Source organism: Sciurus vulgaris (genome assembly GCF_902686455.1).
Source record: "Sciurus vulgaris genome assembly, chromosome: 9".
Classification (NCBI taxonomy): Eukaryota; Metazoa; Chordata; class Mammalia; order Rodentia; family Sciuridae; genus Sciurus; species Sciurus vulgaris.
Window position 1 is genome coordinate 91,359,382 of NC_136469.1, and position 15,352 is coordinate 91,374,733.

General features: G+C 32.6%; 1 protein-coding gene across 1 annotated transcript in view; it reads left to right on the forward strand.

Annotated features, from left to right (window-relative positions):
* The window catches only part of LOC306669137 (transmembrane protease serine 11C-like), a gene marked incomplete at both ends in the record, with an annotated part of 59,328 nt that overhangs the window by 15,799 nt on the left and 28,177 nt on the right, over positions 1–15,352 (forward strand). Inside the window, 2 exons of the mRNA XM_079153020.1 lie at positions 546–664; positions 10,173–10,240. Of these exons, the coding sequence (XP_079009146.1) occupies positions 546–664; positions 10,173–10,240 (187 nt within the window). The remainder of the gene's footprint in view (positions 1–545; positions 665–10,172; positions 10,241–15,352) is intronic.

A 15,352-nucleotide genomic window follows, 5' to 3' on the forward strand; every position in this document is an offset into this window, starting at 1 on the left:
GACACTTTACAGAAGAAGACACAAATGTTTTCCCTGATAAGCGTATGGTGATATATAATGGGGGTGAGGAGGTGGGGAGTGAGACAAGAATGGAGAAACTTTAGATTATATAGAGGGAAATGAGGGGGGGTATGAAAAATGGTGGAATGAGACAGATAGCATTACCCTATGCACATGTATGATTACATGAATGGTATTAATCTACATTGTGTACAAACAAAGAAATGAAAAGATGTACCCTATTTGTGTACAATGAATCAAAATGCAGTCTGTAAAAAATAAATAATTAACTAATTTTTAAAAATTCACATTAAAATTTCTGAATACACTTTTTGGGTATGGTTATAATGTAATTAGCATTCTTCTGTCAAAGCAATTATAACAATCATTGGACATCAAAAATATTGGGGAGACATCAAGACTATTTAAATGTCAAGTTACCTGAAATTTCATCAGGGCATTCTATTTCACATGATTTTCTTGGAATGAGAGTAGTTGCAAAATGTTCAATGTGAAACCTATTTTTTATTTTCTCTCCTTTTAAGGAAAGACACCTTTCTACTATCACATCAGCTTTAAAATCAACAACATTGATTATGACAGCAAATTTGCAAAACCCTATTCACAAGAATATATGGACCTAAATAAAAAGATAGTATCTTTGGTAAGTTGAAATTATTTTTTCTGTGCATTGTTCTTTAAATGTTATGCTCCTAAAAGTGCTAGAATCTTAGCACTCACCTTCAAAATGGGAAGCAATTTCTAATCATTACTTTAATTCTAGATTGGAATAGACAGCCCTTTCAGAAAATCTATTTAAAAATGTACATGACAGAAAAAATATAAAAGGAAGAAATTTCAAAAACACCTAAGACATGCCTGACACCTAAGAAGTAGTCGATTAATATTTCAAAAGAATTAATAAATTAAATGAATGAACATATATTCCACCTCAAAGATACATGGCGAAGGCTGCTGTTTCTGCTCCTGAAACTAAGCAGTCTTTTGAGAAAGAGGAACAGCCAATCTGAGAGAGGACATGACCCAATATAAAATATCATCTTGCAGCCCCTCAGTGTTGTGTAACAACTATAAAATGCTTGAGAATATGCTTTGTCATAAGTTAAAGTTTACCTGACTGAAAACTCAATGAAGAGTCTTAACTGTGCCTTGGTCATAGCATCTGTTAACACAGACACCACTCTAATTAACTCAAATAATTCTATCAAACAAAATCCTGTCAAGAACAATATTGGCCTCATTCATCTCTCATTTCCCCAGGCAGATTCCTATAGGCCAGACATCTTCAGATCTTGCTCTGACTAAAGCTGTGGTCTTTCCATAACATCCCACTACCTCCTGGTTTCTAATACGTTCAGAGTTTCTGAAAGTCCTGTGTGCCTTTTATACTAAGCGTTAGTTGATAGAAAATGGAGACAGAAAACCCCATTCTTAGCTTAGCTTTATGATAAAAATAAAGTAATAAGGAAGAAATATAATACTTAAGATATAGTCTTTGGACTCAAGGTCCTTATTCAATTCTAAACTTGACCACTTTCTAGCTGTATAAACTCAACAAGTGACTTAAATTTCCATACACCTCAATTCCTTCTACTAAAAATGAGATCACAAATACCTATATACTAGGGTTGTTGTAGGCATTACATAAAATGAAGTTATATTATTCTCTGAGCCCTAAAAAAGTCTAAAATTAATTAGTTAAAATGGGAGGATCATTAATGTTGTTAATAAACTCTAAGTATATAACGAAGTTAATATATAACTTAAAACAGTTCCAAAGATACCCACACTAAGAAAACTACTCAATGATAAATTCACACAAATTTGTTCAAGTCAATTAACCTGTTTGTTCCACAAATGAATATTTTAAAAATATCTGTCTGGCTAATTATTAAATTGTTCTAGTCTATCAACCACATCTTGACATACTTGTTTTGGGCTCCTTTAGCAACTCTCATTCATAGTTTCTAACCCACCTGTTTACATGCTCACCAGGTGTTTCTCATATTTTTTTCATTTACATATGTCAGAATGCTTGCTTTCACATGCCCTCCTGTTTTCATTGAATACAATGATGCACTATGTATTATAGTTATTACCATATACAGAAAATTTGTAAGTACAATACTGATGATGATAATAACACATACCAAATAGAGCTATGAGTCATTAGACAAGCCTGTTAGTCATTATTATAATACCAATAGCCTATTTTTCTTTTTCTGATTTCCATTATATAACTCTTGTGATGATTCTTACTGAAAGGGGGAAATAAATTGGATCAGAAGAGATGTCAATTTACTATGAATGATAGTTTTCTTTACTACAGATAGATCTTGATAGAAAATATTTCCAAATTTAAGATATGTGATATTTTTAATGAACAATTCAAGAAATCTCTATGTCCTCTTTTTTTGTAGCTCTCTGGCAGATATAATGCCCAATTAAGGTGAACAGAAATTCTAAAAATTAGAGGTAGGACAAGACCTTAACACTAATAATTATATTAACTAATTTTAGTATAGTCAAATCACATTATGTACTCACATTCCTCATCACATCCCAATTTTTCAAATGAACAAATGGAGATACCGAATTAAGGTATTAATTTATACAAAGTCATATTGCAAGTGGGCTTCCAATCTTTCACTTTTTGTCCTATTACTAATGAGCATGTAAATATTATAAAATCTTGAACAGACTTCAGATTACATAAAGTTCACATTGCCAGTCAAATATTCTAAAATGTTAATAAAATTCAGTACAGTGTACACATATAAAGGCATTGTATTTTAGATTTTCAAAGGAACCTGATATGTGTAAGGAAACTAAGATAACCCATACAAGTTGTGCAGGTCAACCAAGCTTACAGGTCAAACATTTTCCATTAAGCTAATGTGAATCTGCTGGGACATATGTACTTTTATACACATTTTATACATATAACTCTGTTTAGAGTACCCTATCAAATGACTGATTATTTATGGGATGTAACAGATTTAGAAATACATCATTTTTTAAAAAAATAGTACAAAGAATGGCAATTGTCAGATCTCCTTTTAACATTTAATATAGGTGAGTAGTATCTCAGTTTGAGTAAAGATTATCTTAGTGTTCATTCAGTTTCATACCCCTCAAAATGTATCAGAAAACTTCTATGAATTCCAAGATGGTCTTAAATTTAAAAATTACTATACTGGCTATTTTAAAATAAAATATTTAGCTGGAAAATTAAAAGAAGATTATTATTACCTAAGTTTCTAGCCCTAAAGGAATTAAGAAGTTCTAAGCTATAACAAAAGTGTAACCAATGTTACAGAGCCCTTATTCATATTTGAAGTGAGAAGAAAACAACTTATAAAATTACCGATATAGTTGTTTTATTTTCTACAACTGGAAAACAAGTATAGAAGTAATAAATCTTAAACACTCAGGACATCTGAACACACAGGGAATCACTATAAAATAATTGGAGAAACCATATACCCAATTTTCACTTCATAACTGGAAATACGAAACTACAAACAATATTTCTTTTATATCCACTTTTGTGTCATTTTTCATGTAGAGGTAGTATTCTTCTGCCCTGATAACAATACATCATCTTGTTCGTTATACATTTGACAGTATAATTTAAAAATAAACAACAACACCATAAAAGTTTTTCTATACATTTGTGAGCTCAATTGAAAGGGTGAATTTTAAAGATCTGAATTTATATATAAAAATAATCATAAGAATAGCTTTTAATATTTCTATTAGAAAATTATATTTATATATAATAATGGGATTCATTTTGACAGAATCATACATGCATAGAATATAATTTGCTCCATTTCAGTTCCAAATGTTTCCTCTTTCCCTTACCCTCCTTCCTCCCCCATTCTCCTTCATCTACTCTAATGGTCTTATTTCTTTTTATTTATCGTTTTATTTTAATTGGGTGCCTTACAGATATACATAAAGGTGGAATTCACTGTGGCATATTCATGTATGTACATAACTTAATTTGATCAATTTTGTTCTACAGTTCCTTTCCTTCTCCAAACCTCCTCCTTCCCACTCAATCCCCTTCCTCTACTCCACTGATCTCCCCCACTATTTTCCTGAGATTCCCCCCTCATAAAATAATACCTTAAATAGTAGTATACTATAACTACACTTACATTTGGGGTCGGGGAGGTTAGAAATTCCTTAAAAGGAGAGATCCAATTACTTTCCGAAATTCATTTTCCTCCTCTCTTATGTGATATTTTTTGATTGTTAGACCTTGAACTTTATTATGAAATTTTTCAAAGTACATTCTCTTGTATTTTTAATGTACTTTCTTAATATAACTACATATTTGGACTTTTCTTTGTTAAAAACATTTAATGACTGGTACTTTAAGCTTGATATTCCTCACCCATAAAATAATTTTAATACCATAAATGATAATAATTTTTCAGTTAGCCGGCCCATTCTTGGGATCATTACCTTCAAAATCTTTCCATCAACATAATCCAGAGCCTCCTTCCACACATTTGTCTAGCAGTGGCTCAGATGGCGTTTTGTCAATTTACTTTAGAGGGGAAGGGAAAGAGGAAGGTGGGGTGACATGAACTAGATAAGAGAAGAAAACATTATATCTATATGGTATTAAAGAGCAAGATTTGGAGTTGTGATATGGGTGTAATTTGAATGTCACATCTTGTTTTCCTCGTTTCTGGGAAAAAACTAGTTCTGAAATTCCTGTTCAAGGCTTTGTCCAATAATCCCAGTGGGATCCTGATACTTGTAATTAAAGAGTCCGAAAAGAAATTAAGCTTCTTTAAAATAGGGATTACATAAGTATTACTGGGAAAATTCCCATAACTGCATTTTACAATGTCTTGGAACACCCTTAGCATAAAGTTAAGGTCTTGGTATTTAAAGTATATGTTGATCATTTGAGCTATTGTGAGATTTGAGAAGATGGATACAATGTGGAAAGTGATGAATAAAGACATTAGAACAGAATATAATTATTATTATCTCTAATAATTATTAGAGAAGAGAACAACTAGCTAAAGCATTACAAGTTCAGCTACATTTGGTTTAGAGACAGTGCCATATAAAAATGGTTCTATATTGTCCATTTATACCTTTATTGAACAAGTATTATATACTATGTGTCTGAGTTCATATTGAAGTCTGTTTTAAAAAGTAAGAGTATCATTTAACAGTCGTCCATTTGGTCATCAGTCTAATCTCTTTCCCTAGCTTCAGTTCATGGCTTTCCAGTTCTCCCACTCACCTGTCATTACATTTTAAAATCAAGTTTGTCTTATCATTCTCCCTTATCTACTCTGTTACCAAATTTTATTAATTACTCTTTTAAAGTGTATAACCACTTTAAAACTTCAAGGTAAGATTGTTATTTGCCAACAAGCATTTTGCCCTTACTCTCTCTTCCAATCTCACTAAAACGACAGAAGAAAAACAAAAATAAAATCGAACTACATTGTAATGTGCCTTACAATGATAGAAATATTGCTCTCAGTAGACTAAATAAGTGAGCAGTTCTGGAAGACAAAGACAAGAAATCTAATTAATAATAAGATCTCAGTATCACATTTGCTAACAAATTCATAAAGGTAAAATATGGCCAGGCATAGTGGCACACACCTGTAATCCCAGCAACTGAGGAGGCTGAGGCAAGAGGATCACATGTTCAAAGCCAACCTTAGCAACTTAGTGAGGCCCTAAGCAACTCAATGAGACACTGTCCCTAAATACCATAAAAGAAAGGGTTGGGGATGTGGCTCTGTGGTTAAGCACCCTGGGTTCAATCCTTGATACCAAAAAAAAAAAAAAAAAAGGTAAAATATGAGCCCACAAAAAGTGAATTTTCCCACAGAAGCTTGGAATTAACCCAAAATTAGAAACAGTAAAAGACTGTGAAAGAAGGCCAGATTTGGGTTACTAATTAATTAATGGACTTTATTATTTCAATAGAAAATGAAATACTATAAATTAAAGAATGAATCAAACATACTACTAGAAGTCATACCAATGCAATAAGAAAAATATAAAATATATGAATATGAAAACGTTTCCATAACACATCCCTCTCCATATTTTCTTCATTTTCACTAGCTGTGTTTTCCAGTTGCCTTTGTTAGTTCTTTATCATCCAGATCTCTAAATGTAGGAGATTGCCAATGTACTGTCCGGAGTCTGGCTTACCTTTCCCACCTCTCCCCATCCTTTCTCTTTTTTCTAGCTATACTCTATATACACTTATTGCATCCAAACCCACTATTTTAAACTATCTACGTTTATGACTCTTAAAGTAAAATCTTGATCTTCACCTCAAACACCTATTCCTTCCCAAGACTTATCTATCCATCTCAGCAAAAAATTCTAAAATCAAAATAGTCATTCAGCCTAACAAAAGAATATTTCTCACAACTAATAAATCAGCACATTCTATTGATTCCACCATCAGAATATAGCTTTGATCTATTCATTTCTCTCTTTAACTGCAGCCACTACCATCTCTCCCAAACTCCTAAAATTGCCTCCTATTTTCTTTGTTTTTACCCTAATTTCCACATAATCTGTTTTCCACACTATCGTGATCTTTTAAAAATTAAAATAGAATAATATCATTGACCAACTTAAAAATTCTCCAAAGACCTTCAATTTTGCTTGAACTTACATAAAGATACAAATGTAAAAAGGAGAAATATAAGATTTATGTAAGAGGATAAAAAGGATCAAACCATAGTAAATGGATTTTTTTCTTAAAGTACATATTTTCTTTGTTCTTTTCTCATTCCTCTTCCTTCCTGTATACATATCCTAAAACTCCACCTCCAAATAACCCATATTAACAACATAGTGTCTATCTTTCTTTATTTTCATTCTTAATTATATTAGCTTATGTTGAAAAACAAAAGATAGGGATGGATGTTTGTCAGTATTTTACCATCATGAGTTCATTATACACAGTCTTATAAAATTATTTTTCTCAGAAATCTCATATAAATTCCTTTAATTTAATGTAAACATCTAATATATTTTTTTAAATTGTCCTTCTTAAATATACATGACTTTAGAGTGTATTTTGACAATCTATACATACATGTAACATCACTTATTCTAATTAGAATCCCATTCTTCTGGTTGCACATGATGTGGAGTTACACTGATAATGTATTCATATATGGATACAGGAAAGTTAAGTTCAATTCATTCTGTCTTCTCTATTACCATCCCCACACCCTTCCTTTCATTCCCCTTTGTCTAAACCACTGAACTTCTATTCTTCCCTTCCCCCACCCTCATTGTGTCTTAGCGTCTACATATCAGAGAGACTATTTGACCTTTGGTTTTTTGGAATTGGCTTATTTCACTCAGCATGATTGTCTCCAGATCTACCCATTTACTGGCAAAAGTCAAAAAGTTATTTCTTTTAGCTGAGTTAATGTTCCACTGTGCATATATACCACTTTTTTTTATCCATTCATCTGTAGAAGTTGGTTTCATAGCTTAGCTATTGTGAATTGAGCTGTTATAAACATTGATGTGGCTGCATCACTGTAGTATGCTGATTTTAACTCCTTTGGGTATACACCAAAGAGTGGAATAACTGGGTCATTCCAAGTTTTCTGAGAAATCTCCATAATGCTTTCCAGAGTGGTTGTACCAATTTGCAGTCCCACAAGCAATGGATGAGAGAACCTTTTTCCCCACATCCTTGCCAGCATCATTTATTGTTACTTGTATTCTTGATAATTGCCATTCTGACTGGAGTGAGATAGAATCTCAGTGTGGTTCTAATTTGCATTTCTCTAATTGCTAAAGGTGTTGAACATTTCAACTGTTGAGCCCTGAAGGTACACTGATTTAATGTATTCTTTTCAATGATCCCAAAATATTCATTAGTATGAATATAGCATAGTGTTTTTGTATGCACTTGCCTTTGTTTCAAAGTTTTGACTAATATAATCAACATTGCAAAAAATTCTACCTACATTCTTATTTTTTTTTTACAGTTGACAATTTTCTACACTAAGATTTCTAAATCAAATTAGGATTTTAATTTATGAAATGCTGCCAGATTGCTTTCCAAAAGGATGAAATAACTCACATTTTCACCATTAGTGAATTTGGGTATCTTTCCTCCATCTTCACCTGCAACAGTTTCTATCATACTTTTTGATAAGTGTATAATATTATTACTTTAATTTGAGATATTTTTAGATATTTATTCCATTTAATCTTCCAAGTCACAAATTCAAAATTTAGGGATAATAATCATTATTTTAAATTGCCTGAATGAATTTTAATTTTGAAAAATTTCTTTCTTGGTATCATATAGTTTTTCTTTCTTTTCATTCTGTGTCTGAGGATTCTTATGTGGGCTTTTTGCCATTGTTGTTCAAGTTGCTATGTTTGCTGCAGCAGTTGTGGTTTGATTAGAACCTAATCTGTTTTATGTCCTCTCTATCTGCTGGGTTCCTTTATTTGCATTGTCATATTTCCTTGCTGGCTTATTGGGGCCAGATTCTTGTTATTGGAGGTGCCTCATAAGATGGAAAGTGAAATGTGTTTAAATCCTGACTGGCTGAGGTTGGCACAACAGGCATTCTGTCTTTCCATACCAAAGTCAGAAGAAAGTTTTCTGACTCCTCCTTTTTTGCCCGCTATATAAGACTAACATCATGTGCAAGGAAGCTTCACCCTCTCCTTTGCAATCACATATTGTCTTCTGTGTGGCTTTCCATAGCCCCAAAGAAGCTCAGTGTCAACTTCATTCCTAGGTTTTCACAAACATCTCACAGCCTGGTTACTCCAAGAGCCTTTTGTGACTTGTTCTTTACATAAGGCTCTCAGACTCCTCTGGATTCTTGCCTGTCCTATGGGAGAGAAAATTCTTTATCAACTCCCTGCTTCCTTGGCTCCCATAAATCTGAATTCTACTTGGTCCCAAGAAAAACCCACACATCAGAATTATGAATGGGAGAGAAATATAATTAAATTTACTTACTATCTTTTCAGAATCCCTGCATTCAGTGTATTTGGAAATGACATCCAAACTCTTAAACACTTTCTCCCTTGCTCACTTGACTTGAGTCACAACTTTGCTTCTATCCCCCAAACACACCAATCTCCTTACTTAGATCTTCACGCCTGCTGTTCACTCCATATGGAAAACTGAACTCTTTTCCCCTGGACCATCAGCTTTTCATCTTTCAGGTTTCACTGAGATGTCACTTCTTCAAAAAGGCCTTATTTGATCATTCAAATACTGTTTCTGAGTTACTTTATCTCATTATTTTACATTATTTATACCACTTAATAGTATCTCAAACTGCCATACTTATAAATTTATTTATGATCATGTTTACTATCTTTTGTCCATTGAATCACCAAGAAAACATGACACTATCTACCCATTCATAGATTTACTTTGAGATTTTTTTGAATAAATGCACACATTTCAATTGTTTTAGAGGAGGAAAAATATAAATTAAATCTTTTGTGAATTCCAACAAGTTGTTTTTTATGAGGCATGTATTTGCCAAAGTACAAGTGCAATTGATCAGTGACATGTGAAGTTCCTGCTATAGGAAGTCATTCATTAGGTTGGACAGATCAGGAGGGGAAAAGTTAAGAAAGTGACACTTACATAAAACTTTCAACCGCATCATATTTTTTTTTAAATCTGTCAGTAAAATGTAATTGAAAAAGAAGAAAAATAGATTGTAGTCCAGGCATAATAGGACTTTTCCATAGTAGAAACAAAAAATTAGCATCCCCTATGGTAATATTTCTGCAAAGTCTTATTGCATTAATATTCAATTGAAGTCTGCATGTGGAAGGCAAACAATGTCAATTGGGTCCTTTGAATGTACCTTTTCAAAATGAATATTCTGTCCTATCATACCCCATGATCTGGGAAAATTTGAATACTGAACAGTTGATGAAATTAAGAAATTATTTAATTCCTGTGAGGTAGAGAGAAGGAAAATGAAACAGATTTGGTCATATGTTGATAAAAGGTCAAGCTGAATGATGGATACATAGTTTGATACATGACTGCTTTTGTGTATATTTGAAGTTTTCCAAAATGAAAACTTAAAAAGAAAACATTCATCATTATCCATTTTACCTTTTAACAGATAAATGAAACATTTAATGAATCCAAACTGAGAAGACAGTACATCAAATCTCATGTTGTCCAAGTAAGGTATGTACAATATAGCCTGAGAGGCATGGAGTTTTGTTCATCTCATAGTCAACAGAATGTTTTTTGTTTGATGTACAATTGAAGGATTGAAATAAATTTGATTTGGGGTATTAAAACCACCAGCACTTCGAATGTGAAAAAACAGATTTAAGATCTGCTGGAAACTTATTAAACCACAAGCAAGAATTTTAGCTGATTATGATCATCAAATGAAGGTTAAATGGTTTAGCTTATTTATTTGAGGGCACAGGGTCTGATAGCAAATCTAAAATTGGGATTTCATTTAAAAATAAAAATAAAAAATAATAAGCAAGACAAGTGAGCCATGTATAGACTATCTGTCCTATATTAGCAAACTAGTAACCAATAGGCCAAATTTAGTTTAGAGTAGTAATTTTGGTTTGCACATAGATTACAAAAATTAACCAAATTGTTAAAATTGGGAAATTTCACATAAAAAATTTCAGATGTAAAAATTATAATCTGGGACAACACTGAGCCCATATTACCAATGGTAATAATAGATAAAAACTGAGGTTCTAAAGTTTGCAGCATTTTTTAACAAACACAAAGTATGCATGTGTATTTTCACCCAAACATCCTCACTTCTTTTCTTTACTACTCTGGACCCTATAGAAATCAAACTTTATAGCTGAGGTACAGAAAATTGAAAATAGATAAGGAAGAAACAGAAAGTTCAAATGGTCAGGAGTCTACATCCATAAAAAGTTCTATATTTGATTGGGGAAAAAGTCACATCTCTAGGAACTTACCCTCTGAGAGAAAGAGGCTCATGGAAAGGAAAGAAAGTCAGGTACATCCTTTTCTTTCATCACCAAGAAACACACTACAAACTCCAGTTAGCACTAAGTTTTCTATATATATTTGCCACCTATTATGTATCCCCATTTAGCTATATCATGACAACCAAACAGGAAATAATACGGAGAATGTTACCTTAATAATGTTATAGTAGAGTTAATGGAATTCAATTTTTAAAAAATACATTAATCACTCATATGCAATTAACTGTTCTGAAGTCTCTTGGGTATTACAGATTCAATATGAATAAAATACTATTTTTATCCTGATGAATAATTGAGAAACCAACTAGGTAATTAAACTGGCTACTGGTGCCTATAGCTAATATATCCTAGAATAAAAGAAAATGACTGAGCTACTAGGATCTCTAGTTTCTAAATTCCAGAAGAACCCAGCTATCTAGACACTAAACAAGCAAACTGACATAGACTTAATACGCCAACAAATAGTGTGAAAGTATGAATGGGAGTGAAGCTGTGAGACTGGATTTGAAGCATGCACGCGAGGGACATATGCAGGCAAATGCTGGCCTCAGAAACAAGATTCCCTCAAGTAGGTTTGTATTTCCTACGTAAGTTCAGTGAAATAGACTATCACCACCTTCTGTGTATAACATGTCATATTACCCCTTGCTATTTGTTATTAGCATCATTAACTCTTTAAATGTTATGAGTAAAATTCCATGCTTGATACTACATTGTAACTAAAGAATTAAGCCTCCTAGGAGCATAATAATTACCTTTTCACCCTGAAAAAAACTAACTCAGGATAAGATAAACAGAAATATTTGGCCACACCATCTCAGCCAGCTACTACCATGTATCCTAGGGTGTTCCTGGTGAAACATATTTGAAACAGGCACAGAGATTATCTCCAGGGAGATTTAGGTCAGAGACAGAGGGGAGTACAATTCATTTTCCCCTTCAGACTGATGGTCCATGTGACTAACTGACATGTTTGGGGAGTGAGTCTTAGAAGGGAATATTCATGATTGGTGGATATACAAGAACTGCTGTGTTCCCTTTACCCAGGGTGGTTACCTCACCCTATGAGTCGAAATTTCAGGAGGTCCCTGAGATCCAGATGCCCAACATGATTGACAACCTCCTGTCTCTCTTCCTGTCTCTCCAGAGTAGATACTACTTGAGAAAGTTTTAAGTTCTGATGAGAGTTAGACCTTAGCCACCAGAACATCTTATTAGCCCTGCCCTGTGAGTGGACTGATCTGGTTGGTCTGGAAAAAAAACTCCAATAGATAGTACTTCCCATTCCATCCTACCTTGCACTGGGGAGAATGGAAGCTGAGAGCCATTTCAATTTCAGTACCTGCTAAAATCTCCTGCTGGAGTTTGGTGAGCAACACAAAAGGAGGAAGAGTTTAATAACCCCAGCCCTTGCTCACTATGAGGGGTGCATTGCCCAAGAAGGAACCGAGATAATGCAGTCTGACATAGGCAGCGAATATCCATCCTTGTCCACATTTTTTACAACCTCAACAATGACATTTCTTTCATTTTTTAATACAAATTTTTTGTTCTTATTGTATTTGCTGATTTATGCATGTATACACACACAGACACACATAGACACACAAATTTTTCCTTCTCTTTTCATTTTGTTTTGTTTTCTGAAGTTTAGTGGGATTTTTGTTATTTTTTGTTTTGTTTTTGTTCCTTGCATTATTCTTTAATTTCTTTCTTCTCTCTCTAACAGCCATATACCTTGCTGTTTACAACATAATGGCCTAACCTATTAGAAGGATCCCACTCTTATAAGACCAACAGAGAAAGTGGGATGCTCAAGCTCCAACATAATGCACACTGTATCAAAGTATACAAATCATCACGAAAAAACTGACAAACTATACTATGAAACCCACTTGGAATTACATTCGATAATTCAAAACAACCTGATATCCCAGCATACGTTGCCAAGAGAAGAATGTACAGTAAAAAGCCCTCATATGAAAGTGGAAGAAAAATCCATCCCAACAGAGGCACAAATTTCAACATAGGGGTACAAGAAACCTACTAAGGTTTATAATTCACCAGCAACTAACTCCAAAGATACTGAAGTGAATGAAACGCCATATAAAGGATTCAAAAGAATGATTGCAAAAATTATCAATGAAATCCAAGAGAATACCAAAAAATAACTTAATGAATAAAGGACATCATTAGAATATATGAATGACAAATTTAATAAAGGACATTAAAAAGAACTAAAAGGAAATCTTGGCAATGATAGCCACAATAAATGAAACAAAAATTCAGTTGAAAATATCTCTATTAGAGTAGACCAAGTAGAAGACACAATCTCAGTGCTAAAAGACAAAGTGGTCAGCCTTGAAAATTCAGACAGTATAAAAGAAAGAAAAAAAGAAACTATGATTGGATTATACAAGAACTCTGACAATATTAAGATATCAAATTTAAGAATCTTTAGAAACTAAGTAGGAACAGAAATATAGGCTAATACATTGCCAGTTGTTTTGGTAAAATAGTAAGCAAAAAAAATTTCCAAATCTTGGGAATTAGATGGACATCCAGATATAGGAGACATTTAAAACCCTACATACACAAGATCAAAAAAGATCCTCTCTATGGCACATTATAATTAAAATGACAAATATACAGAACAAGAATAGAATTTTAAAAGCCTCAAAAGAGAAAGGTCAGGTCCTTAACAGAGGTAAACCAATCAGATATGATTTCTTAGCCAGAACCTAGAAACAGGATAAATGTCATTAGAAGAGTAGATAAGCAAATGAGAACTATGAGATAATTAAACAATATAATTAAGTAAATCAAAATGAAAGGAAATAATAAACACTATAATAACACTAAATATTAATGATTTCAACTCTTCAATTAAAAGACAGGTTAGCATATTGGAATAAAAAATAAGACCCAACTATACGTTGCCTGCAAGAGACAAACCTCTTAGGCAAAGACATCTAATGCTGAAAGTGAAAGAATGGAAAATTATATTCCATGTAGGTCAAGCTCCCAAACAATCAAAGTAGCTTCTCTCATCTTCGACAAACAGACTTCAAGTCAAAACTAATTAAAAGAGATGAAGAAGGCCACAAAATACTGGTAAAAGGAAAAATCCAATGAGATAATATAACAATAACAAGTATTTATGCCCCAAACATCAGTGCACCTAATAATATAAAAGAAGCACTAGTTGACATAAAGCTTCACATAGATCCCAATATAGTAATAGTGTGTGATTTTGAAAAACTTCTCCCACCAATTGGTAAGTATTCAAGTCATAAAATAAGCAAAGACATTCAGATCTGAAAAAAAATAAATAAATACCATAAAGCAAATGTACTCAACAGACATTTACAGAATATTTCATCCAGGAATAACTGAATTCACTTTCTTCCCAGTTTCAAGTAAAACTTTCTCCAAAATGGACCATATTTTAGACTACAAAATCTTAGCAAATAAAATAAATCAATATAATTCCTTGCATCCTTCAGATCATAATAGAATAAAATTAGAAAAAATAGCAAGAAAAACTATTGAAACTACCGAAAACTACATGGATACTGAACAGTACTCTTTAGAATTTTGAATGAGTCACACAAGAAATCAAGAGAGAAATTTGAAAATTCTTAGAATAAAACAAGTATAGAGATACAAGATATCAGAACCTCTCAGATACTGTGAAGGTGATTTCAAGAGGGGAAAAAAATGAGTGCCTTCATTAAAAAAAAAAAATCCCAAATAAATAACTTACTGATGCATCTCAAGGCCCTGGAAAAACAAGAACAAACCAAATTTAAAACCAGTAAAGAAACAAGTAAGATATAAACCAGAATTCATGAATTAGAAAATAAAAAAGAATACAAAGGATTAATGTAACAAAGAGTGTTTAAAAAGAAAACAATATTGGTAAACTCTTAGCCAAACAAACTAAAAGAAAGAGTGAGAAGATCCAAATCAACGAATTTGGAATTAAAAAAAAAAAAAAAAAAGGAGATAGCACCACAGATGTCACTGAAATCTAGAGCATTATTAGGTACCATTTTGAAAACTTATATTCCTATGAATTTGAAAGCCTAGAAAAAATGGATAAATTTCTACACTCATATAAACTACCAAAATTAAACCAAGAGGACATAGAAAATATAAATAGACCAATAGCAAGTGAGATTGATGTGGTAATAAAAATCCTTTCAACAAAGAAAAGACCAGGAACAGATGAATTCTCAGCTGACTTCTTCCACACCTTTAAGTAAGAACTAATTCCAATGCTAATTCCAAATTATTCCATGAA